Genomic DNA, 27,311 nt, shown 5'->3' with positions numbered 1-27,311 from the left:
CTCCCTGCATGGAGCCTGCTTCTCCCTCTAACTGTGTCTCTGCCTCTTTCTCTCTCTCTCTCTCTCTCTCTCTCTGTGTCTCTCATGAATGAATAAATAAAAATCTTAAAAAAACCAAATAAGATAATGTATATGAACTTTTATAAAGTTAGTGATAGAATTAGGACCAGAAGCTCATCCAATGTTCTTTTCATTATATGAGTGTGGTGTTATAGGAACAAATGAATGGCATCACAGTGCAGTGGAGAAGAGCCTAGGGATGGAATGTAATCTTTACCATTAGCTGGCTAAGTTATCTAAAGAAAATTGACAGAATGAGCTTCAAATTCCTTATCTTAAAACATGACTGTACTAATAATACTCACCTTTTAGGATTATTATTGTGATGGCCAAATAAAAATATCTAGCCCATGTAAAAGTTGTAAGTAGGAAAGTGATATACAAATGCTTATAATCAGAATATTTTTTTTCCTTTGGTTCAAAGTCAGAGTCCCCTTCTATCAGTGGTCTGAGTCTAGCTTCCTGGTCAGCTTTTGGAGCAAGCCTGCTCCGATATGGCAAGGACACATCTACTTACTGACAGGAAATGCCATACTGTACTTTTAAAAAAAATAGATTATGGTAACATTTTTTATGAGTATTATCTCTTTCATTGATGCTAACTAAAGTAATTTACAAGCTTACCGGTATTTACAGAATATAGCAATCTTTAGATCTGCTCTAAGACTGGTCAGATATTTTTTCCACAATTCAAGTTCCAAGTTTTAACTCTGGAATAAGGTATATTTCAATATTCAGCTGAAGGTGAAAATTGCTATTGTCTTCCTTTCTATTTATTACTACTTAACATTGAAATTTCCCCATTGTTCTCTTCAACAATTCTATAGAAAATCTGAAAACATGGCTTATCTGAAAGGTAGAAGTAAAAATTTGTATCTTTTTGTTTCAACAGGGAAAATACCATATCAACAGATGTTTTTTGAAGTATAGTAAAACTTTTTTTTGGGGGGGGGTAGAGAGTGAAGTATAATTGCTACAAGCAATTACAGAAAGAAGAAATACTATGATCTTTTCCCAGTAAGTTAGATTTCAGTATGGTATAATATTTTAGAGTAGGCTTTGGTGCCAAATCAGATTTGAATCCTGGTTTCAGCACTCACTGGTTGTGTAGCCTTGGGCAAGTTATTTTGTACTCTCAGTTTAGTTTTCTCATTTGCAAAATGTGTATAATAGAATATCTCAGGGGGCTTCTGGCTGGCTCAGATGGTTAAGCGTCAGATTCTTGGTTTCAGCTCAGGTCATGATCTCAAGATTCTGAGATCCAGCCTCAAGTCAGGCTCTGTGTGGGGAGTCTGTTTGAGGATTCTCTCTGCCCCTCCACCTGCTTGCATGCATGTACTCTCTCAATAAATAAATAAAATCTTAAAAAAAAAATCTTCCAGAGCCTAGTATTCTTCCTTGAGTATAAGGCCAAAGTAAAATGGTCTCTACTGACATTAGCTTCTTTCCTCCCATGGTACCTGGTATCTCACCATAGCACTATTACACTCTATTTTAATCTTTTGCTTTGTTTAAATTTCCTGTTTAATTACCTTTACTTTCATTCAGAAATCTCTGAGAATGTAGAATATTGCCTATACTGAGTTTCCAATATCTGGAACATAGATAATTAGTAAATAGCTGATAAATGAAAGAAAGAACTTCTTATTATTGATCTCCCAGACTTCTAAAGGTAGGGCTATTTATATATTATAAATAGAATTTTTATGTTAATTAAACTCATGAAAATTAGTAATTCAACATTTAGCACTAGATTCTAAAATTCACTGGTACAATTTATGTCTGATTCTGAGATCTTTTTTTTTAATTTTTTATTTATTTATGATAATCACAGAGAGAGAGAGAGAGAGGCAGAGACATAGGCAGAGGGAGAAGCAGGCTCCATGCACCGGGAGCCTGATGTGGGATTTGATCCCGGGTCTCCAGAATCGCGCCCTGGGCCAAAGGCAGGCGCCAAACCTCTGCGCCACCCAGGGATCCCTGAGATCTCTTTTTTTTTTTTTTTTTTTAATAGTAATTTACTCAACTCTATTTCTGGAGGATTAAGGGTGGTAGTGTAGAGAGAATGCTATACTTGTAATTAAAAGCTTTAGCATTAAGCTCCAAATCTGTTATTTAGTAGTTCTGTGCTCTTGGACAAGCTGCTATGGATTTCATTTTCATGTATACTAGACATGATATGAGTTCTTAGTGGTGAGAATCAGAAAAGATAATGCATGTAAAAATTCTTTTTAAACTGTAAGAAATGTTGCATAAATTTATGTAAAGGAATTTCATTATTCTAATGACTTTCCAAGATTTTTGTATTAAGTTCACCTTTTCTTCTACTATACTTTCATCTTAGTTTTCTTTTTCTTTTCTTTTTTTTTTAAAAGATTATATTTATTCATGAGAGACACAGAGACAGAGAGGCAGAGACATGGGCAGAGGGAGAAGCAGGCTCCCTATGGGGAGCCTGATGCAGGACTTGATCCCAGCATCCTGGGATCATGATCTGAGCTAAAGGCAGACGCTCAACCACTGAGCCACCCAGGCATCCCTCAGATTTTTCTTATACAGAGATGAGAAGCATAATAATCTCTGTTGGTTTGGAGAATATCTAGCTGTTTTGAAGTCTTTTTATAGACTTAGCATTTGATTTGATTTTCTTTTTTTTAAAAGATTTTATTTACTTATTCATGAGAAACACAGAGAGAGGCAGAGACGTAGACAGAGGGAGAAGCAGGCTCCCTGTGGGGAGCCCGATGTGGGACTCGATCCCAGGACCTTGGGATCACCACCTGAGTGGAAGGCAGACGCTGGACCACTGAGCCACCCAGGTGCCCTCAACTTAGTTTTCTTAACAATACCATATATTCTATAATTTTTCTATTTTTAAGTTGTGGCAAATAATTTTGTCAGTTCTTCCTTCTTTTTAAAAGTACATTTGTTAGCACTATTGTCATTTACTGTTTCAAATTTAAATTGCATGTCCCAAATTATTTATAGCTTCTGGCAATGCTATTCTTAAACCAAATAGTTGAACTTTAATTAAGAGACACATGATTACCCATAATTCCAATTATATAACAGTCACCATATCCTTTGCATTACATATTTCCTGCAAAAAATTTTTTATTTTAAAAAAATGATTCCCAAAAAAATAAAAAATAAAAAAAAATAAAAAAATGATTCCCCCTCTCCTGTGCCTGTCTTTAGGTAATCAAATTTAGTTTCCTTCTTTTAGCACATTGAGGAGTCATATGAAGATAGATTTTTTTTTTTAAGAATGAAGAAAATAGAATTAAGGTAATTATATTGGCAATTCAGGTGAAAAATTCTCTACTTATAACTGGTATCAATTAAAATATTAGTGCTGTATTGGATAATTATCTCAACTTTCTACTTTATTCAATTTGTCAACATCTGATTAGGGATTTTTGTCTTGTACAACAGGATCCTTGTCATCTTGTCTTTTTTATTTTTTGCTTAATTTTTTCACCTTTGCAAAAGTACCTAGTTTTAGATTACCCTCAAGCTCAAGTTTTCATTAATAAGATATAAGAATGTAAGTAGAGAGAGATAAAGGACATAATGGAATTGACACAGGAAGGTAATCATTACTGATAATCAAAAGAAGCAAGAAGGGCAGCCATAATTCCAGCACTAGACGCTGTCATGCAAAAGCCTCAATTGTCTAAGAGAAACATGACCGCATTAACCATTTTTTTAGTATTCATATATTCTAGCATCTTATTTTGTGTGTCAGATTTTTCTTTTTTAAAGATTGTATTTATTTATTCATGAGAGACACAGAGAGAGGCAGAGACATAGGCAGAGGGAGAAGCATGCTCCCTGTGAGGAGCCCGATGCAGAAGTTGGTCCCAGGACACTGGGATCATGATCTGAGCCAAAGGCAGATGCTCAACCACTGAGCCACTCAGGCGTCCCCCAGATTTTTCATCAACAGAGATGAGAAGCATAATCTCTGTTGGTTGGAGAACATCTAGCTGTTCTGAATCAATACAGTGTCTTCCCTGGGTAGTTACTAAGTAAATACGTGTTGTGTAAATTAGTCCTCTTATCTAGCAAATTACATTCATAGGTGTGATTATGGAAATGCTGTTGATACAATTTTAAGAATTGCCACTTACAAGAATAAAATATCAGAGTAAGTGAATACCTACAAAAGTGACACAGAAGTGAAAAAGAGCTTAAAAATTAGAATTGTAAAAAGAAAAGAAAAGATGTCTGCTACTTAGTAGATTTTCAAAGACTACCTAACAAATGAAGGGATGAATAAGACTAAACCTTGAGGCACTAGAGATAATCAGAAATTTAGAGCCCAAAGATACATATAGGTACTGAAGAAGGCATACTGTATTTATGGTGTTGTTGATTACTTACAGTAGTGATTAGGAATGGGTCCACAAGTGAGGTCAGTAAGCCACTATCATTTCAGGGAAATTGCTGATTTTTTAACTATTGTCAAAATGTGGATTCAAATATTTGTTCTTGATTCAGATAGTTTAAATATTATATTTAAATAAAATGTTTTATCCTGCAAAGTATGAAAGCATTTAAAAAATTAAAGTTCTTTGCAAATATATTAGCATATGTTTATGTCTTATTCTAAAATTGGAGGACTCCCTATACATCCACATTCATTTATGTTTATAACCTTTTTAGGTAAAAAAATTGTTATGTGACATCCTTCTCTATTTGCTATTGCCTATTGAAATTCTCCTTTCTTTAAATGGAGTGAGCTTGAGGTTTGCTATGTTATATAGGAAAATTAGGGAAGACCTCATTGATACAGTAGTATAGGAGCAGAAATGTGAAAAAAGTAAACAAGCAAGCTTTATAGGTATCTGAAGGAAGAATATTTAGGTAGAATAGTGGGTTTAGAGGCCCTAGTGTAAAAGAGTTCTTATTAGATGTGAGAAAGAGCAGTGACCACTGTGGTTGGAGTAGACTGGGCAAGAAGATAGGAGTAATAGCTGAAATTAGACAGGTAGTCTTCTGCTAAGTGAGATGAGGAATCACTGGAGGGTTTGTGTTGGGGATGACATCATCTGGCTTATGATCTTTCTGGCTGCTGTGTTTAAGAAAAGTCTGCATGAGAGCAAAGGTGGCAGCATGTAGACTAGTAGGTTATTGCATTAGTGCAGGGGGTAGATGTTGGTAGACTGGACCAGAGTGGTAGCACTAGCAAAAGATAGTGGTGGTATTTAATGTTTGAGCCAAAAGAATTTACTGATGGATTAGATGTAGAGGATTAGAAAGGGAGAACAATAAATGATGACTCCGAGGATTCTGGGCTGAAAAATTGGAAGGGTGAGAGAGAGAACACGGTAGGAGAAACAGTAAAGGTAGGTATGATCTGGAGTTCAGTTTTGACAAGTTGGGATGTTTATTAGACATCCAAATGGAAATGTTGAATGTATAGTTGGATATGAATCTAGAATTGAGGGGAAAGATCTGAGCTATAAATACAAACCTGGGAGTCTTGAGGATTCTGATAATATTTAAAGGCAGGGGACTAGCTAAACTTACCTAGATATAAGAATAGAGAGGAGTCTCCAGATGTTTAGATGCTTGAGGAATGAGAAGGAACCAGGTAAGAGGCAGCTATGATATAGGAAGCGAAGCCAGAAGAGAGTGCTACTTTGGAAGCAGTGGTGTGCTGGAATGGGCTCTCACTAGGTTGCAAGAGCCTATTGTTAAATTTTCAACAAATTTGTTAGGTGATTTATTATTTTTTTAAGATTTATTTATTTATTCATGATAGACATAGAGAGAGAGAGGCAGAGACACAGGCAGAGGGAGAAGCAGGCTCCACGCCAGGAGCCCGACATGGGACTTGATCTCAGGACTCCAGGATCGCACCCTGGGCCAAAGGCAGGCGCTAAACCGCTGAGCCCCCCAGGGATCCCCATGTTAGGTGGTTTAAACATAGCCATTTAAAAATTAAATTATGTAAACTTACATTAAATAAATTATATTAAAAATAAAAGTAATACATACTCAAAGCTCACCACTTCCTAATATGTTTCTACATTTGATGCCATGTATATTCTTGAGGTTATTTGCATCTATTGTATGTGTATGGTGTTAAAGCTATGTAATGATGTGCTGGTGTGTATCTTCCTAAGTCTGTGTTCAATGACGTTACTTTGGCATCTTGAAATTGGCCGTGGTGGGAATATTTACACCTCAGAAATTACAAATGCTACAGATCAGGGGTTCATTTATTGTTTTGCTAAAAAGAAGTGATAAAGAAAATGTTAATAATGCAATTGCAAGTTAAAAGTATATTATGTTGGGCTGCCTGGGTGGCTTAGTCAGTGTCCAACTCTTGGGTTGGCCTTAAGTCATGATCTTAGGGTCATAAGATTGAGCCCCACATCAAGCTTCTGCACTGGGCATGGAGTCTGCTTAAGATTCTCTCTCTTCCTCCCTTTTCATCTCCTTCACAAACCCCTACTCATGTGTGTGTGCATTCTGTCTCTCTCAAATAAAGTATATTATGTCCCTGTAATTAACATAGAAGTCGTTTCTGTGGTTAGCATAGAAGTTGAGGAAGTATTTGTACACTATTCAAAAATTATTTGATTCAGCAAAGAAATCACAAAATTGATGGAGTGGAGGTTTATCACATAAGCCATATTATTTAATTTTCATCTTATTAATATAATGAAAAAAATAAACCAGTATTTATGTTGGAACTTCTCATTCATCAATTACAACCATATGTTGGCTATGATTGTAAGAACTAGGCAAGAATCAATAAAAATATTATTGAGAATCAATTGATTAAATGGATTTTATTATTATTTTATTTGTTATTTTTAAAAATATTTTATTTACTTATTCATGAGAGACACAGAGAGGGAGGACATAGGCAGAGAGAGAAGCAGTCTCCATGCAGGGAGTCCAATGTGGGACTTGATTCCCGGACTCCGGGATCACGCCCCGAGGCAAAGGCAGAGGCTTAACAGCGGAGCCATTCAGGTATCCCGATATGTTGGTAAATTGAACACCAATAAAAAATAAATTAAAAAAAATAAATGTATTTTATAATGAAAAGTTATATATATTATTTTGCATATATTTCATGTTTAATATTAGATTTCTATTTTTCTAGAACTATGAGATAGAATTTTAAAATCATGTTTTTCAGATACTGACCGAGCTTTATCATTACTGGAAGAATACTGCAAAAAATTAAGGAAACCAGAGGAACAGCAGTTGAAAGACGCTGTTAAAAAGGTGATGGGTATCTTTAAGAGCAGCTTATTCCAAGCTTTGCTGGGTATGTATTAAACATTTGTTTATCATTTTAATGATCAGAATTGGGCTTAATAGGTTAAGTAATGTGGTCAAAAAAACTAATGTTAACCAAATTTAAAATGAGTAATTTTCCTTGACAGTGGAAGGAAAGATTTCTTTTTTTCTTATTTAAGGCTAGCCTATAAAATAACTTTTATAAAATAGAAAAAAAAAGTGTTGGTTATTAAAAATATAAATATGGAAAGAAACTGTTTTATATAGGAAGAAAGGTTTACATAGGAAGAGACCTAAGTAGTTAGTTGTGAAAAAAATTGAGGACAAATGCTGGAGAAGGAATTTGCTTTCCTCTAGAGAAGGTATTGGCTAGCACAAAAACAATGGGTCATTTCTATTGAGTTAGAATCATAGTTCTCCTTTTACTCTCTTCTTAAAACAAAATTAAAATACTCTTTTCAACTTTTGCTTCTCTTATGAAAGTTTATGATCCAAATTGAAAAGTTTATTGATGAAAATCTCAGTTAAGTAAACAATCAACTAACTAAATAATAAAAAACCCCAACTCAATTATACTATATTTTACTATGCTTAAATAGTTCATTTTAAAGAATAACAGAGTCTGCTGGATATTATCATTACTTTTTCTGGTCTGGTGGTTATGGATACAAAACCTAAAAATGGGTACTTATGAGGGGTTATGAGGATTAATTTTGAAAATATTTTACCTGTTTTTATCATGTCTATATTTGTTGACAAAAACTCCACTTAGGGTGTGAATATAATTAAAAAAAACCATTAAATTTTGAAAATTTAAAATTCATCTACTGAATAAAAATAGAAGTAAAAAGCTTTATAGGATTATTTTGCCTGTGGGTTAATTTCTTTAAAATATTTTTCTGTGGCTGGTAAGAATTAATGACACAAATAACTATAATCATCTTAGCTGGTATTAAATAAAAACAACTCTAAATGGAGTCTTACAGAATTTAAGTAAATCCTATCATTAGAGAATAGTATTTTTAAACCACATTTTTAAACTACAAATTTCTTAATTAAAAATTAATAGTTTCCTCTAGTTGATAATTAGTAAAGGCCATTAACTGAACAGCAATATCTCTAAGTAGGTTTGTGTGATTGATGTGTTTTGTGGAGAATGACCAAGTCTTTTGAGAGTTTGAATTTTTGAGAGCTTGCTTTAGGAAGAGTATTGTTGGATGCTTTAGATAATTTCACTATACTTTGGTAATGTCACCATTTGGTATCACAGTATCATTACATGAGGAATAAAAGTGTGAATGAATGATAGAGAATTGAATTTTGCCATTGTATTGGGTGAGTGATAAATATCTTGACAAAAAGCCGATAGTGTAGTTTGAATTTCTCTAATAAAATGAAAGGCAACAATAATCTGTAAAAAGCTATTATGTAAGTAATCCTGGTGTCCAGCTTTGAATGGATGGATTTGCTTTGGCTAGTCTTTAAAAGCCATTTTGGGATAAATCAGACCGTAAAGAATAGAGCAACATTATACAACAAAACATAATTTTCATTTCAATTCTGTATGTATTGCTAAATACTGATTGCTAATTTATTATTATTGAATGTTTGAGTGTTCTTACTCTGTATTTTCTTTAAGGACTCAAAAGAAGAAAAACCATGTAGCCCAGTGCATCCTGAAATGGATTAGATTATCATAAAAGGAAAAGCAGGGAGCTATTGATAAATAGAGTATTGTTTATGGTCTATAACTTTCTGTTTGGATGAACTAACTGCTATCCCACCACCTGCCTTTTTTTTTTCTGTTACAAGTAACAGAACATAGTGGCTTCACCCATTGTTCTGATATTCAGATAGCCAATACATTGAAAAAAAAAATACCTTGTATAAATCTCAGTTAACTAGAAATAGAAGGGAATCATAATGTAGAAACTCCAGTACAAATGGATAGTAAATTAAATATTATTAATACAAGATATACTGCAATAAATATTACAGTACCAAATATTACAGTATCATATTACCAGGAAACCAAACCTCTTGGCTGATGGAAAGCATCACTTCAAAAATTAATACTAGCCTTCTTCTGTGGTCCTCCATCATATGCTTAAAAAAAAAACCTCAAACACTAGCATGTACTTAGGTGGTACAATCTGTGAGGACAGAATTCTGTCTACATAATTTTGACCATTATTATAGTGCATTAAAGCATTTTATAAATGGATTCTGTGATAGGGTGGAAAGTGATGGCAAAGGTATTGTGTTTTTTAACTTTTAAAGTAGAACTTGGGGATCCCTGGGTGGCGCAGCGGTTTGGCGCCTGCCTTTGGCCCAGGGCGCGATCCTGGAGACCTGGGATCGAATCCCGCGTTGGGCTCCCGGTGCATGGAGCCCGCTTCTCCCTCTGCCTGTGTCTCTGCCTCTCTCTCTCTCTCTGTGTGACTATCATAAATAAATAAAAATTAAAAAAAAATAAAGTAGAACTTTATCTGACTGCAAAAGTAATATGTGTCCATTCTTTAAAAATTAAAAATAAAGAAAAAGAAGAATATAAAATCCTATGGTAAGATACATTCCTCTTATGGTAAATAGGATATGTAAGCATGGGGAATGATGAGCTGTTTGATTAACTTTCTCCCTCTTTGCTTCTACAGTTTCTGTATCCTTTGATTTAATTTTCTATTTATTGTTAACAGTGGAAAAAAGACAAACTTTTAAAAAGCTAGTAATGCATGTTCATTAATGTGCAAAGAAAAATACCTAAAACAGCAATATACTAGATGCTGCACGTTTAGATGTTGGGCTTAGGGTGACATCTTGTGGTATAACTAAGGAAAATGTTTTTTTCAAGGATAGTTTTATATGATTACATTATTAATCGTACAGATTTTGAATAAGTGAATTGGAATTCCATGCTATCTTACAAATTAATTTAGGTCTCTCTCATTTAATGTGGCTAAAACATTCAGATTTTCAAGATACTCTGTTAGGTTATTTATTCTTCATTTATTCTTCATTATTCTCATTCATTCTTCATTTATTCTTCATTTATTCTTCATTCTTCATTTATTCTTCATTCAAGAGGAAGATGGACATATTTTGATACTTCTCTTCCAGATCTCCTCTGAATACCTAAAGATTTATATTACCACCATAATTATATGTAAAAAGTATTTTAATAATATAATAGGTCAGTTCATTTGCAGATATGTATCACAAATATTCTTTGTTTTTATACCTTATTGAAAACTTTTTGTTCTTTATTCATTACTTATTCAGTTGTGGACAGAACTATGTATATATACTTAACGAGTTTCAATTCCTTTTAAAATCTTGTTAATTTTGTTTATCTGATTTTATTTCCTTTTATTTCTTTTTTTAAAAATGCATTTTATTAAATTCATTTAAAATATAGTGTATTATTAGTTTCAGAGGTAGAGTTCACTGATTCATCAGTTGTGTAACACCCAGTGCTTATTACATCACATGCCCTCCTTAATGCCCATCACTCAGTTACCCCATCCCCCCACTCCTCTTCCCTCCAGAAACCCTCAGTTTGTTGCCTGTGTTAAGAGTGTCTTATGGTTTGTTTCCCTCTCTGATTTTATTTTCCCCTCTCTTCTATGATCCTGTTTCTTAAATTCCACATATGAATGGAATCATATGACCATTGGCTTTCTCTGATTGACTTATTTATTTCACTTAGCATAATACTTCTAGTTCCATCCTTGTCATTGCAAATGGTAAGATTTCATTTTTTTTATGGCTAATATATATATGCACACACACATATATAGTCATATCTATCTATCTCACATCTTCTTTATCCATTCGTCTATCAGTGGACATCTGGGCTCTTTCCATATTTCCATTTATTTCATTGCAGTGTTTGAGGGGGACTTTTGGGGAAAGATTTAGAAGAGAATGGGCAGTAAAGTGATATTTTCCTTAAAACCTTGTCAGTAGCAAGAGCTTAGAAAAATGCTTATCCTTTACATGTCAGACTTTGTGTTAGAGTAGAATACTTTCATTTCCATAAATCTTAATGTAGAACCCTATGAACTTACAGAGGTGATATGGTAGATATACTATATATTGGGATATATTGCATACCTGGATCCACAGGAGATATACTACTATATTGGGATTTATCACCTCCTGTTGAAGCCTTCTGCCATGTCCTTACTTGATAGTAGCTTTAGCCAGACCTTTTATTATGTTTCACAGCATTTTTTCAGATTACTATAAAATATTTATTTTATTGGCTTATGATACAGTGAATATATTTCTGTCCCCTCAATAGACTGTGAGTAGCTATGAGTTGAGGTTATATCTAAGTAACCTTTATACTCCTAGTATATGGACCTTAATACCAGTAGGCTTTCAATACATTTTATTTATTTATTTTCTCAATAATTATTTTAAAAATACCTGTTATGTATTAGACATTGTGCTAGGCAGTGGGGATACAACAGTAAACCATAGAGGAGAGGATAGTCCTTGCCTTTATGGGTAACAGAGACATTAGGTATGCAATTAGTTATTTAAATTTAATACATTAAGTAACCTAAATCCATGCATTTAAAAGTTTTTATCACAGTTTAGTTTGAGTAAAAAAAAAGTGTATTTTTCATTACAGTAATTACAATATAATTTTTTTCTAATATATTTTATTTCAAAATAACATTTATATAAAACATCATGGCTAGTTTGGTCTTAATTATTCATCATACTGTATAATTTTTGTTACCTGATCATAAGATAGTCAAAGGAATTTTTTAAATAGATTTTGGTGAGTGTGAAAGTCCACACAGTTATTATGAATTTGGAAAAATTTGGCTCTAATCCTCCAAAGCAGATGTTCTCAGTTCTCAAAGTGTGGTTCTTGGACCGGCAGCATCAGCATCACGTGAAAACTTGGTTAACATTGTAAATTCTTGGGCCTTACCTCAGATCAACTGAATCAGAAACTCTGCAAGTAGTGTTCAGCAAATAGTGTTTTAATTAGCCTTCCAGGTGATTCTGAGGCATGCTAAAGTTTGAGAACATGTGTTTAAAATGATTAGATATCTGGCTACTCAAGGAAAGTAAGTGAATGTTATTAATAAATTTGGTAAGATATGACAGTGGCCTTTCTTTATTCTTGGGTTTTATAAAGATTTGATTTAATCTTTAACAAGTATAATGAGCCATTATTATTCTGGGATATATTTTGAGCACTTTAAGAACCCATAAATTAATGAATATAATTATGGCATCTAATTTTCTTTTTAAAGTACAATAGTATATATTAAACACTCAAATGATTTTTTTCCTTTGGATACTTGATGGTAGTTTCTACCTATGAGCTATGGATAGAAAATAGTAAAGCTACACTGAGATAGATGATGCCGTTGGCACGTAGGAGGCTCAGTCAGTAGGTGCTTGCTTGCTGCCACATACAGCCTTAAAGAGGTGCTCCAGTAAAACAGATATATTATTACGTGTCCTGCACCTTCAAATAAATCTTGACTGGTCAAAGCAGTGCATGTTAGATTCTTAGATACTAAGTTCTACTATGTTTCTACTTATTTGTTTACAATACTCATTTAAGTAAAAAGAATACAGGTATTCCAGTTACTGCAATTGAGTAATTATAATTAATGAAGTATTTATGAAGTGTTTAATTTCATGGACGTATGCAGATGGATGTTACTAAAAACAAAGTCCCTAGCCATAAGGCGGTTAAGGTCAATTGGGAAGGTAATATTTACATGCATACAAACAAGTACAAGACAGGATATAATCAAGGACTAAACTCTGAAGACTAGACCAAAGTGTTGTAGGCATTCAGAGAAGCATGGAATCATTGTAGATTGATGTTGCTAGGAAAGCATTTCTATAAAATATCTCGTGAGTGATAGGATTTGCGTAAGAATAGGATAGAAAAGGACATTTTTTTCCATCCATCCATTCATTCAAAAGATATTTACTGAATACTACTGGGCATTGTGATATATGCTAGGGAGATAAGCTTTAAGCAAAATTGCATAGTTTATGTTTACAATTGTGATAAATGCTGCAGAGGAGAAGGAGAGGGTGGTATGAGCAAATGAATCAGGAAAAGCTTTCTTAGGGAAGTGGCATTTGAGGTGATAAAAATTATACTGATTCATAGAAGTCAGAAGGAGAGTGAGGAAATGGATATGACAAGAACAGCGGTTCAAGATGTTCTTGATATTTATGTTTTTAAAATGTCCTGTAGGAATTAGATAAGGAATCATATTAAACTTAAGTCTCTTCCAAAGACTTGTTTAAATTTGAAGGTAAACTTGAGAAACAGAAGTGGTAAGCATAAACTGTGCCCTCAAGGTACTCCAAGTACCCTCAAGGTACTTCTTCCACCTCACAATCCTTATTATAGCCTTTTTGTTGAATTGCCATATACTAAGTGTAATTAATTGTGTGTTTCATGTCACGTGGGACTGAGTATATCTTAAGTTAAATTTGACACTTTACATTGGATGCCATCAAAAGGGTTGGATGCCATTCTTGGTCTGGACTTTGTATATTTGCTGCAGGATTTATGTCACCAGATGGCACCATTTAACTAAATTTATGTACTTTGGATGCTTATAAGGCTGGTTGTTTTTAAATGAAAGATGTTTTTATTTGTGCTATTGCTGAAATAAGAAAAAATTAATTTACTTTGATGGCATATGAGACTTCTATACAGAGTAAGGTAATGAAATCCCCTAAATTTGTTGAGAACATGAAAGAATAGGGTGATTTCTGCTAAGTATGTAATAAATAAAAATTTAGTTATGATCACTGTCATTAATATATGGCAGCTGGCAAAAAAGTAGAACACAATAGGTTCCCCATCTAGGAGTTCCTATAGCTAGCATAATAATATTGTGAATATTTTAACCTTGAATTTAACTTTCAGATGTGAGGATTTGATATATATAATATTAAAAACATAGAGAAATTTCTAAAATATTATTTGAAGAATAAGCTTTTCAAGATGTCTTGAAATAATATAAGAATATGTTAAAAATTTTTTGTCAGTAAAGTGTATGTCCTATTGAATTATAGAAGTAAAAAAATTAATAGAACATGATATAAATGTTTTTTCCTAGTGTAAACATTCATTTAAAGGAAATGAATATTTATTACTTTCTTGGTTAAAAACTTCCTCAATACTTTCCTTACCTTTAAGCAGAATTAGTTCCTTTCTTCCTTATGTTGTTGTATTTATTCATATTTACAGGGCACCAGTTATTACATGTATTATGGTTAATTGACTAGGTGTTAGTTTCTCTTAGTAGATTGTAAGCTTCTTGAATGCAGGGACTGATTCTAATTCAATCAGAATGATTCTGATTCTAAGTGTGTAGCACATTGTCTGCTGTCATGGAATATAGTATCATTAAATTTCTTTCATTTGATAAAGTATATTTTGAACTCCTACTACCTAAGAGATACTGTATTAGGATCTGCAGATTTAGTGACAAGAGACATGCGGATCTATTTTTATGGAGTTCATGATCTAAGAGAGACAGACATTAAACAAGTTAAGTACAATAGTGATAAGCACTTACTTAGGTAATTTGGATTAAACAATAAAATCATAGGGAATTACTCGAATTGGCCAAACTCATATTATTGCACTGTTTGTTTAAAAATGTCTATTATTTTTTTAAAAATACATTTATTTAAGCAATCTCTCTGTGCATCCAACATGAGGCTTGACCTCATGTCCTAGAGATCAAGAATCACAATGCTATACTGACTGAACCAACCAGGTGCCCCATTGAAAATGTTTAACTTCTTTCTATTTTGGGACACCTGAATGGCCCAGCCAAAAAGCATCTGACTCTTGATTTTGGCTCAGGTCATGATCTCAGGGCCCTGAGACAGCCCTGTGTCAGGCTGCATGCTCAGCAGGGAATATGTTGGGGATTCTTTTTCTCCCTTGTCCTTTCCTCTGCCCTTCCTCCACCTCAAATAAATAAATTAATCTTTAAAAAAATACTTAAATACTCTGTATTTATTGAAACCTTCTAGTAGTATCTATCATCATTGGAAATTCTCACCTGTAAAGTTCCCCATTTCCTCTGCCTACCTCTCATCTCATCTCTTCCTTACTCACTATACTACACTGTAGTTCCTAAATGCTGTTCAGGATATTTTCATTTGTTTTTCTTTTTTCCCCCTTTTTAAAGATTTTATTTATTTATTCATGAGAGACAGAGAGAGAGAGAGAGAGGCAGAGACACAGGCAGAAGGAGAAGTAGGCTCTCCGCAGGAGCCTGATGTGGGACTCCATCCTGGACCCTGGGATCACAGCCTGAGTCAAAGACAGACACTCAACGGCTGAGCCACCCTGCTTTTCTTTTGTTTGGAGTACCTTTTTACCTAAATCTACCCAAATCTGCCTTATTGGCTTATGTCATCATTTAGGTCTAGTTCTCTAAAATGCCTTTCTATCTCATTCCCCATTTCTACCCCACCCCCAAGTCATATCTATCACATTACCTGCTTTATTTTTGCGACTGTATGGATTACTATGAGAAATTTTGTTATGAGTTTTTTGCATGAGTTTCTCCACCAGAATGTACATGCCATAAGAGCAACCATTTTGCCTGTCTTATTCATTGCTATATCTGTTATATTAGCTTAGTGCCTAGCACGTAATAGCCACTAAATAAATACTTATTAAATGAGTGGATGGATAAGTGAGTGTTACTGCATGCCTCATACTGTGCTAGATTCTTTAGTTAGAAATGTACTCATCTGAAAGGAATAGAAAGCTTAAGCAAGTAGGGTTTTATTTTGTACTACTTAGGAAGAAATTTGAAGGTAGGCAGTTGTTGGCATTAGGTCAGCATCTCAGGAAAGTTCTGGTCAGTGTCTCTGCTGAATTGAAATTATAACATGTCCTTTGGGAGAAATGTAGGAATAGTGCCAGGAGAGCCCAAGGCAAGTGTTGTCAGCTGGAAAGAGCATCTGGGAGCTTTCCCTGGGCCAAGAAAATGAACTTCAGGTCCCACCAAATATCTCTCCATGAGAGGCCATCAGTAAACTCAATGACCAGATTGGCAGGGCTGTTGTTCCAGGACAAGAGGAGCCCAAGAACAGCATTTAGATCCAATGAACCAACTGATTTCTGCCTCTAAGACAATGATGGCTATGATGGCAGATGAACCATATGCCCCCGCCCCCCACCCCGTCCACCTCCAGAATTATCTACTCCCATATAACTGGGCATTATTTTAGAGAGAGATAACCAGGAAGAGGAGTAGGCTTTAGGGATTTACAGTTTCTATAGCAGCTGGATAAGCCACAGACACAGTAAATAAAGATTTATACATTTTGCTTGCAGATCATGATGTAATGTAAGTTTTATGCGATTCCATTATACTGAGGCATGGATCTCAATGTAGCTTCTAACTTCATACTCTTTTCAAATTTGGTGTTGAATGTTGAAAAGGATTAACCACAAAAAGGAGCAATGGAAAAGGAATTATCTGACAAATATCTCAAGGAAAGGCTTCCCTTTCATCTTGTTAGTTCTGGTTCCTGGCAAATGATAGAGGTGGTGGAGAATGAGGAGCATTGATCTATTTAAGTTTATTTACACGAGTTGGTCCTAAGAGTTGCTTAAGAAAACATTTATTAAATGTTTTAATAACTTTTAATTTATGAGAGAGAGAGAGAACACAGGATTGTGGGGGGTTGGAGGGAAGAGGTAGAGAGAGAGAGGGAGAGGGAGAACCAGACTGTCCACTGAGCAAGGAACCCAATGCAGGGCTCCATGCAGGCTTGATCCCAGGACCCTAAGATCATGACCTGAGCTGAAAGCAGATGTTTAACAGACTGGAGCCACCCAGGTGCCCAGCCCTGGAACTTTTTAAAGTATTTAGGAATTCCAAACATTCCAGTAATAACTGATAGATATACCATGTAGCATAAATTTCCCTGATTTCTAGTTTCTGAGTCTTTGGATTCTATTTTATATTCAATTTCCAGTTTGCTGTCAAAATGATAAACCTTCATGAAATCATAAGATTAATATTCTTTTTACAGGGGTATATGTATATATATGCAAATTGAGTCATCAAATATACCTAGAACCACAAAACTCTAGTTGGCATGCCAGTTCTTATAAAATGCCTTAATCATGGATCCTTAGAAGTTTAAAGCACTTTTAAGCTTACAGAAACTAATTATACTGAATATTAAATAATACTTTCATAAAAACCTTGAGTTATGAAAATAAGCCACTTGAAAATAAACAATTACTTGAGCAACAAGCTTCATGCTTTAGAAATAGTTGCTGCAAAAGTTTTTTTTTTTTTTTAAGATTTTATTTATTTATTCATGAGAGACACACAGAGAGAGAGAGGTAGAGACATAGGCAGAGGGAGAAGCAGTCTCCCTGCAGGGAGCCTGATGCAGCACTTGATCCCAGGGCCCCAAGATCACAACCTGAGCCAAAGGCAGATACTCACCCACTGAGCCACCCAGGTGCTCCACTGTAAAAGTTCTTTGAAGAAGAGTTTAAGAGCTCTTCAACTGATCAAAATAGGACAATGATTATAATTATAAAGGTGAGTTTTGGATTTCATTAATTGAGAAAACTAATACATGAATAAAACCTGATTATTTTTAGGTGCTGGATTTTTCTGGATACATGTTTACATTCTTTTTGGCATTCGTCTCATAAAATCTAATTTTTAAAACTTTTTAGAATGGGAGCCTCTGGAAATATGGAAAATTAAACATATTTAAAAGCTCTCTGCAAGTACTAAACCAAATTTGTGCTGGATACTTCCATTTCCCAAATTTGAGTATTTATAATTCTAACATGGAAGGAGGTGAGCTAATTGAATGACTTTATGAATATGGATAATTATGAGGAGGAATAGTAACTCTGCATATTGAATGAAGGAAAATAGTAATGTAACTGAGCTGAAGTTCATATGCCCTGATACACAGCAGAACCAAACCCTGAGATATTAAACATGCAGTAAGGAAAAGATTTATTTGAGAGGCAATCAAGTGAGACAGGATGCTGGCTCAAATTTGTTGCCCCTGACTGAGATTAGAACAAATTTTTATAATCATAGGGATTGAGATCATATATATGTGTGTGTGTGTGTGTGTGTGTGTGTGTATATATATATTTGATGAAAAGGACAGGGAAGTTTATCACTATTCATAAGGAAAAATGAAACATGCATATTGGGCAAACATACATCCCATGTTAACTTTGAGGTGCAGACTTAACATTAAAATGAAGGAGAATTTGGCCCCTGATATCAGGAGGTCATCTGCAGGACAAGGAGAGGAGCTGTGCGCATGCTCAGAGCTGACATAAAGTAGATGGAGTCTTAGGCTCGTTATCTCTGGTGAGGAATGCAGAGTCTTGCTTGTTCATAGGCTTGAACCATATTGATGGCCTTCATTTCTGTCAGGCCAGGCCTCTGTGGAAATAGCTAGTGGATTTGTTAGTGGTGTCTGAAAAGAAACAATAGGTAATCAAAGAGAAACAGGTCTTTGAAAGCTGAGTTTTAAGTTTTCTGTTAGTCTTAGCCTTATTAACCCTAAAAGGCTTCCCATATCATTATTCTTTGATCCCATAAGCACTGCTAAACCATCAGCCTTATGCATTTTCATGGTCTGTAGCTACCATAAGTCTTCATGTCCCTCCTTACCCAACTTAGAATACATGATTCATTGCTATAATTAACCATTTGCATATACCTTCAGTTTCTGTTGTTCTGCCATCTGCTGGCAAAATCCAACTTCTGGTGAAGTCCATCTCTGTATATTCCATGCCTGCACCAATGCAGCCAAATGCAGCTGAAGAAATACACAACGTTGTTAATGGGTTTCACTTTAAATTTATGCCCAGAAAGCCTATTATTTTCTTGGACAGTTCACTTTCTTGTTCTTATAGGGAACATTTCATACCTTCTTTCTCCTCAAATGCAATATACCTCACATTCTTCAACATTGTCTTCTGACTTTTCTTCTCCTTTTATTGAGACAATAAAAACAATCAAAAGAAAATTTCCTAATATTTTGCCAGTTAATATACTAACCCGTCTATATCTATATCCACATATCCTGCCTTCCCTTTTATTAAAGTGGGTAAACTATCCCTCCTCTTACCTAAGGCCAAATCCTCCTCTTGGATAGAGTGTCAAGTCAAGAGTCCTAGAACTAACAGAAAGTCCTCTCAGAGTTTAATGAAGGATCTGTCTACAAAGATATGGGCAAAGTTAAGGGAACTATTCAGGGAGGGAGACTTGGGGACTAGGAATAGTGGGAATCTTGAAGGGGCAGGGAGAGCAAGCTGTTACTTGTTCACTCCTCTAATCTGAACACTTGGTAGGGTTCATGGAATAGAACAGAAGCTAATATAATTTGGTGAATGAGGGAAAAGCTAAGTTACTGATGGTCAACTTTGAGATTTTGGCAAGATAATTACGTTAATATTTTCTTTGTTTTTGCTTTTCATTGGATTCTTAGGTGAACAGTGTTGAAAAAAAGATACTCATTTAAAAAGGATTCTTGTGGTTGCAGTGTTTTATAGTTAATATAGCAGGAATTTTGCTTTTGTTTTCAGGGTCTTTGTGTCAAAAGCTCAGGGCATCGAAGAATGTGATTTATGAGGTCAGGAAAGTACATCAGGTTAATGATTCTACTGCATTGCCAAGAAATCTCTTGGAGTTTACTGCTATGAAATGATCAAAACAGCATCATTTAAAATTGTTAGTCCTATTAAAACATGCAAAATTTACTTGTTTACATGTCCTGCTCCTTTTTTGAGATTACTGAGGATAATATGAAAAAAATTTATGATATACAATACTTTGAAAATTTAACATAATAAAAATATGGATCTGTGTTAATAACATGACTTAGCTTCTAGTATTTAATGTAGAAGAATTCTTAGGTTTTTTTTTTTTTTTTTTTTTTTTTCCTATACTTCAGCCTTTCTCTTAAAATTCTGGATTCCATGGCAGCCCAGGTGGCTCAGTGGTTTAGCGCTGCCTTCGGCCTAGGGCATGATCCTGGGATTGAGTCCCATGTTGGGCTCCCTGCATGGAGCCTGCTTTTTCCCTCTGCCTGTGTCTGTGCCTCTCTCTCTCTCTCTCTCTCTCTCTTTCTCTCTCTGTGTTTTTCATGAATAAATAAATAAAATCTTAAAAAAAAATTCTTGATTCCATTTCATCTGTTTTGAGAAATTTAAAACTACCATTTAAAAAATGTATTGTTACTCATACAATTATTCTTTATGATATGATATCTGAAGCTTTTCATTACTTTATTTGTTAATTGAACATATATTTATGGAGCAGCTCTGATGTGTCAAACACTGATAAAGATGCTGGGTATGGATCAGTGAACAAGATAGATATTCCTGCTCTCATGGAATTTATAGTTAAGTGGTGGCTACCAGCAATATACAAACATGTAATTTGGAGAAAAACATGGAGGGAGGGAGGGAAGGATTGCTTTTTTTGCTTATTTTTTTTTTTTAAAGATTTTATTTATTTATTCATGAGAGAGAGAGAGAGAGAGGGAGAGACACTGGCAGAGGGAGAAGCAGGCTGCATGCAGGGAGCCGGACATGGGACTTGATCCCACGTCTCCAGGATCAGGCCCTGTGCTGAAGGTGGCGCTAAACCACCATGGCTGAGCCACCCGGGCTGCCCAAGGATTGCTATTTTTAATAGAAGAGTTAGTACAACCCTAAGAAGACTTTTGAGTAAAGACTTGAGAGAGCTAAAGGAATGAATCAAATGGCTATTTGTGGAAGAAAGAGTAAGTAAGTGCAAAGGCCCTAAGGTATGAGCATGTCTAGGTTATTCCAGGAATAATAGGAATCCAGTGCGATGGACTCCATCACTCTTGGTTGAGAGACAATAGCAGGAAATTACCTTGGTTATGGTAGGAGGACAGATTATGTAGGGATTTAAAGGTCATTATAAATACTTTAACTTTTATTATGAATGAGCTAGGATTCTGTTGGAGGATTTTGAGAATGATGTTGTCTGACTTATTCTGGAATGATCAACTCTGCTTTATTAGAATCAACTGAAAGGATGGAAAGAAGAAAATGGAGATGAGTTCGGGATTTACTGTAATATTCCAGATAGATATGATTGTGGTTTAGATTATGGTGTGGCAGCAGTGAGAGTGGTGAGAAGTGGTTAGATTCTAGATATTGAAGGTAGAGCCGATGGGATTTACTAATAGTTTGGGTGTCAGGGAAGAGAAAAATAGAGGACTTGAGGAGGACTAATTTTTTTCTCCCCAAGCATCGGGAAGTATAGCATTCCCATTTTCAGAGATGGAGAGGTCTAGGAAAGCATTATATTTGGTGCTGGGATGGAAGACCAGGCATTTGGTTTTGGAAGTGTGAAATTTGAGATAGTCATGTGGATATGTGAAGTATATAGTTGGATATAGAAATCTGAGGAGATGTCAAAGATTGAAGTTTAAGTTTGGGAAGAGTTAGAGTTTTAATGTTTTTTAAAACCAGGAGACTGGAGGGAGAAGCAAGAGGTCATGACATGCACAGTACTATGAAAATATTGATTAAATTCTCTGAAGCTGATATTGTTCATAATTGAGGTGTTAAAATTATTTTTTTGCCAAATTTTATACAAAATCTTCATTAAAATTTCAAATAGGAATCAGTTACTTAGTTGGATACAGCATAGCATTTTACTAGCTTTTAGTTTTTTAAAAATTAAAATAATTTATTTCCTAACTTATCTAGTGTCAATTACTAGATAAAAAAATTTATTCCAACTGACTTGAGTTCTAATTTCCATAAATAGTTGCATTATGGGATTCGATTTCAAATTTAAAAGAGGTCATACTTATTTAAGCATTTTAAGAATGTACTTGATTTATTAGTATACATAAACTTAACTTTTTAGCCTCTGGAATTAATTTGTCGAGACCATTTCTAATGTGACAGAGATTTAGTCTAGAAATAGTTCTTGACTGGAAATAACAGACCAATTCTGTGTAATTGAAGTAGAAAAGGGATTTATTGGGACAATGTAAGATACCTTATAGAAACGGTAGGAAGGCTGGAAATCAGACTTAGAAAATAAACAGAAACCAAAAAAGACAAGTCATGATTTCTCCACAGAAAGAGTCCTAGGGATCTTGGCTATTTTGTCATTACTAGGGCCTACTAGCTACCACACTCTGGTTTCTGGTTTCTTAACACTCATCACTGTGCCTTGCTCTTTTGATTCTACCATAGTTATCATGAATTATTTTTTACTTTCCCTTACTCTTAAGTCACTCTGTGAAGATTAAAAGCCTAGGTCAAGAAATATGGTGTAAGTATGGCTCTGACACAGTAAGAAGTCTATATTTGGTCTTTGTCCCCCAGCTCCCCTCTTTTTTGGGACACAGCTTCTCAAATCTTTGGAATCTTCAACTTGGTAACTGTCTTTTTTTGTATGCTAATGAGATGGCTGGTAGCTGGGGATTCCTGCATAGCCTCAGGGATGGGGGCTAGTTGCCAAGGGAATCAACCAGGTGATTGGAGGGTTGGGACTTTCAGCCCCACCCCTTGATCTCTAGGAGGAAAGGGGGCTGGAGATTGAGTTCAATCACCAAAGGCTAATGATTTAATCAGTCAAGCCTACCTAAGGTAGCCTCCATAAAAAAACCTGAAGTACCGAACTCAGAGAGCTTCTGGGTTGGTGAACATCTTCTGGCTGGGAGAGTAGCAAGTCTGGAGAGGACATGGGAGTTCAGCACCTCTTTCCCCAAAGCTTGCTGTATGCATCTCTTTCATGTGGTTATTGCTGAGTTGTACTCCCTTTTTTTAAAAAAAAAAGATTATTTATTTATTTATTTATTTAGAGTGTGAAAACAGGGGAGGGGTAGAAGGAGAAGGAGAGAGAATCTCAACCAGATTTCATGCTGAGTGTGAGCGGGATGCAGGGGTCTATCACAACTCTGAGATCCTGACCTGAGCAAAATCAGAAGTTTGAGGCTTAACTGACTGAGCCACTCAGGTGCCCCACTGAGTTGTATCCTTTTATGATAAACCAGTAATCTGGTAAGTAAATTTTCCAGAGTTCTGTGAGCTGTTCTAGCAAATTTTTGAACCCAAGGAAGGGGTTGTAGAAACCTCTAATTTATAACTGGTTGGTCAGAAACACAGGTGACAACCTAGGCTTATGATTAGCATCAGAAGTCAGATGGAAGGTGTTGTGGGACTGAGCCCTTCACCAATGGGATCTTTAGGTAGATATTGTTAGAACAGAATTGAATTGTAGGGCACCCAGTTGGTGTCCACAGAAAATGGGAGAATTGCTTGGTGTAAGAAATATATTTGGAGTTCAGAAGTATTTAGAGTAGATTGTTGAGATAAGAGACAGGTGTTTTTCTTACTGTGGCACTCAATACCTTGAAAAAGACCTTAAGTTTGCTTGTGGAAAGGGATGTTGTAAGGATTATGGCTTGTGAGTTACAGCGAAGTGGTAAAAGGAGGACTGTCTGAGCCAAAGGCAGACACTCAACCATTGAGGCACCCAGGCATCCCTGGAGAGCTGTCTGAAATCAGGAATGTCTTATCCCGATGGCATGGGTGTTCTAAACAAAAGATTCACAGCAGCTGTTAACTCAATTTTGAGGGGAAAAAACATTTTTTTTGATATTATAAAAATCTAATAGAAACAGAAGAAAGGGGAAAGCTATGCATAGATGAGGGCAATAGAAAGCAATAAAGGGGAATAAGAAAGAGTTCCATCAAATTGGGTATTTACAACATCCAACTTCATTAGCTGGAGAGGCCCTGTGGAGACAGGCTGGAGCCTTGATTGAGAGGCCTGGAAGAAGCGTCTGTCCTCCCCTCAGGTGAGACTTCTTACTGACTGTCCCCATAAGGGCCATATCTATAGAGCAAGTGATGGAGTCTGAAGTTAAACATTTGTTTGCTTATGTGGAGTTTGGTGCAGGATGCTCCTGTCTTTACATGTTCAAGGCACCTGGGCTAGGTGTGTTTGCTTCCCTCCTGGATTCCAGTCTGGGGGGCCAGCCTAGCCTGTAGCCAGAGGGTATGCAAGGCAAAATTTAAAGTTCTTAGCATCCAGACCAGAAGGGCTAGTTCTGACCGGAGGCCAGCTCCCGAGGTCAGTCATGCAACACAAGTCTCACAAACAACATTCTTTATCCTGCCTGCCTATCTGCAGTTTGGGGTGGTTGGTTGTGCAAGACAATTCACAGAAATCTCCATCTATACAATACAATGGGGGCTCTTAAAATGTGGGGCAGACCTATCAGTGGGGATAGATGGCTTAGGTGGTGAAGGGATTCACCCAAGGCAGAACAAAGGAGGTAGAAGTTTATTGAATACTCCTCAGGGGAGCAGCAGAGTAGGAGAGCAAAGGACAGACTGTCTGCAATGAGGCAGTGGATGGGGCTGTATTTAAAGAACGAGGGTGAAGAGGTATGGGGATGTATGGAATTCGCCCTTTTTGTAAATGAGTTGTAAGTAGCCCATTGGTCTGTTAGGGCCTATGGATATTTTGATGTGAGTTGCGTGATGGATCTGTCTGTATTCAGCCAGGTGGTTGCTTGTGGGCTCTTTTGCCTTGATCAAGTTTGCCATTGCTCAAGCCTGTTGTTTAAAAGCAGCCTCTACAAGAAAGTTATAATGTTAGATGTGGATGAATGTGACTTATAACACATGCAGTGAATTGAGGCAGCTCACAGATGTTCAAGTTGTGTGTATATATGTATTTTGTGTATTTCTAAGAGGTGTGGTTCAGTTGGATGCACTCTCTCTCATTCTCCTCATGTTTCCTGCAGAGAGAATTATGGTGAGCTTCCCAAAAGGAACTCTTGAACAGGGACTTGAAGACAATATAACTTCTTCATTATGCAATGAGAGCTAGATATATAGGGAACAAGGAGGAAAATATAGAAATTGAAGCAAAAGAAGGAAAGTAAGTAAACTATAACTCACAAAAATGTGGGAATTTTTTTGAAGGTGGGACTTTTTTTATTATATATTTATTTTTTATTGATGTTCAATTTGCCAACATATAGAATAACACTCAGTGCTCATCGCATCAAGTACCCCCCTCAGTGCTCATCACCCAGTCACACCCACCTCCCTGCCCACCTCCCCTTCCACCACCAATAGTTCGTTTCCCAGAGTTAGGAGTCTCTCATGTTCTGTCTCCCTTTCTGATATTTCCCAATCATTTTCTCTCCTTTTCCTCTATTCCCTTTCACTAATTTTTATATTCCCCAAATGAATGAGACCATATAATGTTTGTCCCTTTCCGATTGACTTATTTCACTCAGCATAATACCCTCCAGTTCCATCCACGTCGAAGCAAATGGTGGGTATTTGTCGTTTCTAATGGCTGAGTAATATTCCATTGTATACATAGACCACAACTTCTTCATCCATTCATCTTTCGATGGACACCGAGGCTCCTTCCAAAGTTTGGCTATTGAGGACATTGCTGCTATAAACATCGGGGTGCAGGTGTCCCGGCGTTTCATTGCACCTGTATCTTTGGGGTAAATCCCCAGCAGTGCAATTGCTGGTCCATGTTTCAGCCAACTAACCCAAATATATATTAAAAAGGAGATTTATTATGAAGAATTGTTTCATTGGATTATGGAGGCTGAGAAGTCTCATGATCTGTTGTCTATAAGCTGAGATCTTAGGGAAGCAATTGGTATAATTCAGTTCAATTTCAAAGGCCTGAGAACCAAGAGAATTGATGGTGTAAATCTTAGTCCAAGAGCAGAAGATGAAGTGTCCCAGCCCAATCAGTGAAACAAAAAAGGGGTGAATTCCTCCTTCCTCTGCCTTTTATTCTCTTCAGGCCCTCAATAGATTAGATGATGTCCACACACATTGGGGTGGGCAATATACTTTACTGAGTCCGTTGATCAGCTAATCTCATATAGAAATACCCTCACACACATACCTAGAAATGATATTAAACTGGGTATCCTGTGGCTAGTTAGTTGACACATAAAACTAGTCATTCATATTTAGTAAGCACATGAAAAGATGTTCAACATCATTAGTTACTAGGGAAATACAGATCAAAAGCACAATGAGAAAGGCAAATACCATATGATTTTACTTACATGTGGAAACTAAAAAAACAACCAACCAATCAGAAAAAAACAGAAACAGACTTATAAATACAGAGAACAACCTAGTGGTTGCCAGAGGGGAGGGGGAAGGGAGGTGGGTGAAATAGATGAAAGGGATTAAGAAATGCAAACTTTCAGTTGTAAAATGAATAAATCATAGGAGATTAAAATGCAGCATAGGGAAGATAATCAAGAATATTGCAATAGCATTAACAGATGGTAACTACACTTATGATGAGCTTTGTGAAATGTATAGAATTGTCATCACTATGTTGTGAACCTAAAACTAATATATACAAACTATATTTAAATAATAAAAAATTTTGTAAGAAGCACAGTGAGATTCCACTTCATACCCATAAGGATGACTATAATAAAAACTAATTAAAAACAACAATTGCTGACAAGTATGTAGAGAAGTTGGAATCCTCCTACATTGCTGGTGCAAATATAAAGTGGTGCAGCTATTAAGGAAAACAGTGTGGCAGTTCCTCAAAAAGTTAAATTTAGAGTTATTATATGTCCCCAAAATTTTCCTTCATAATGTATACTCAAGAGAATTGAAAAGATTTATGTATACAATTTGTAGAAGAATGTTCATAGCAGTGATACTCATAATAGCCAAAAAGTAGAAGCAACCTAATTAACTGATTTATTATAATATAATATATAATTATTTATTATATATTTATATGACTGAAGAGGAATGATAAGTGACTCCTTAAAGAATATGGAGTTTCTCTTGGGGATGAAAATATTCTGGAATCAGATAGTTTGATGGTTGCTCAACACTGTGAGTATACTAAAAATTGACTTATATACTTTAA

At 35.6% G+C, this 27,311-nt stretch overlaps 1 protein-coding gene across 13 annotated transcripts in view; it reads left to right on the top strand.

The window, feature by feature from the left end:
• Positions 1-27,311, top strand: part of DLG2 (discs large MAGUK scaffold protein 2) — a 1,975,849-nt gene that overhangs the window by 33,254 nt on the left and 1,915,284 nt on the right. For all 13 annotated transcript variants that reach the window (XM_072794850.1, XM_072794842.1, XM_072794854.1 and 10 more), the window contains exon 2: positions 7,223-7,354. In XM_072794850.1, the coding sequence (XP_072650951.1) occupies positions 7,315-7,354 (40 nt within the window). In that variant the 5' untranslated portion in view covers positions 7,223-7,314. The remainder of the gene's footprint in view (positions 1-7,222; positions 7,355-27,311) is intronic.

This window comes from Canis lupus, chromosome 23 (genome assembly GCF_048164855.1).
Source record: "Canis lupus baileyi chromosome 23, mCanLup2.hap1, whole genome shotgun sequence".
Classification (NCBI taxonomy): Eukaryota; Metazoa; Chordata; class Mammalia; order Carnivora; family Canidae; genus Canis; species Canis lupus.
Note: the sequence above shows the minus strand (reverse complement) of the source record. Positions and strands in the feature narration are given on the sequence as shown.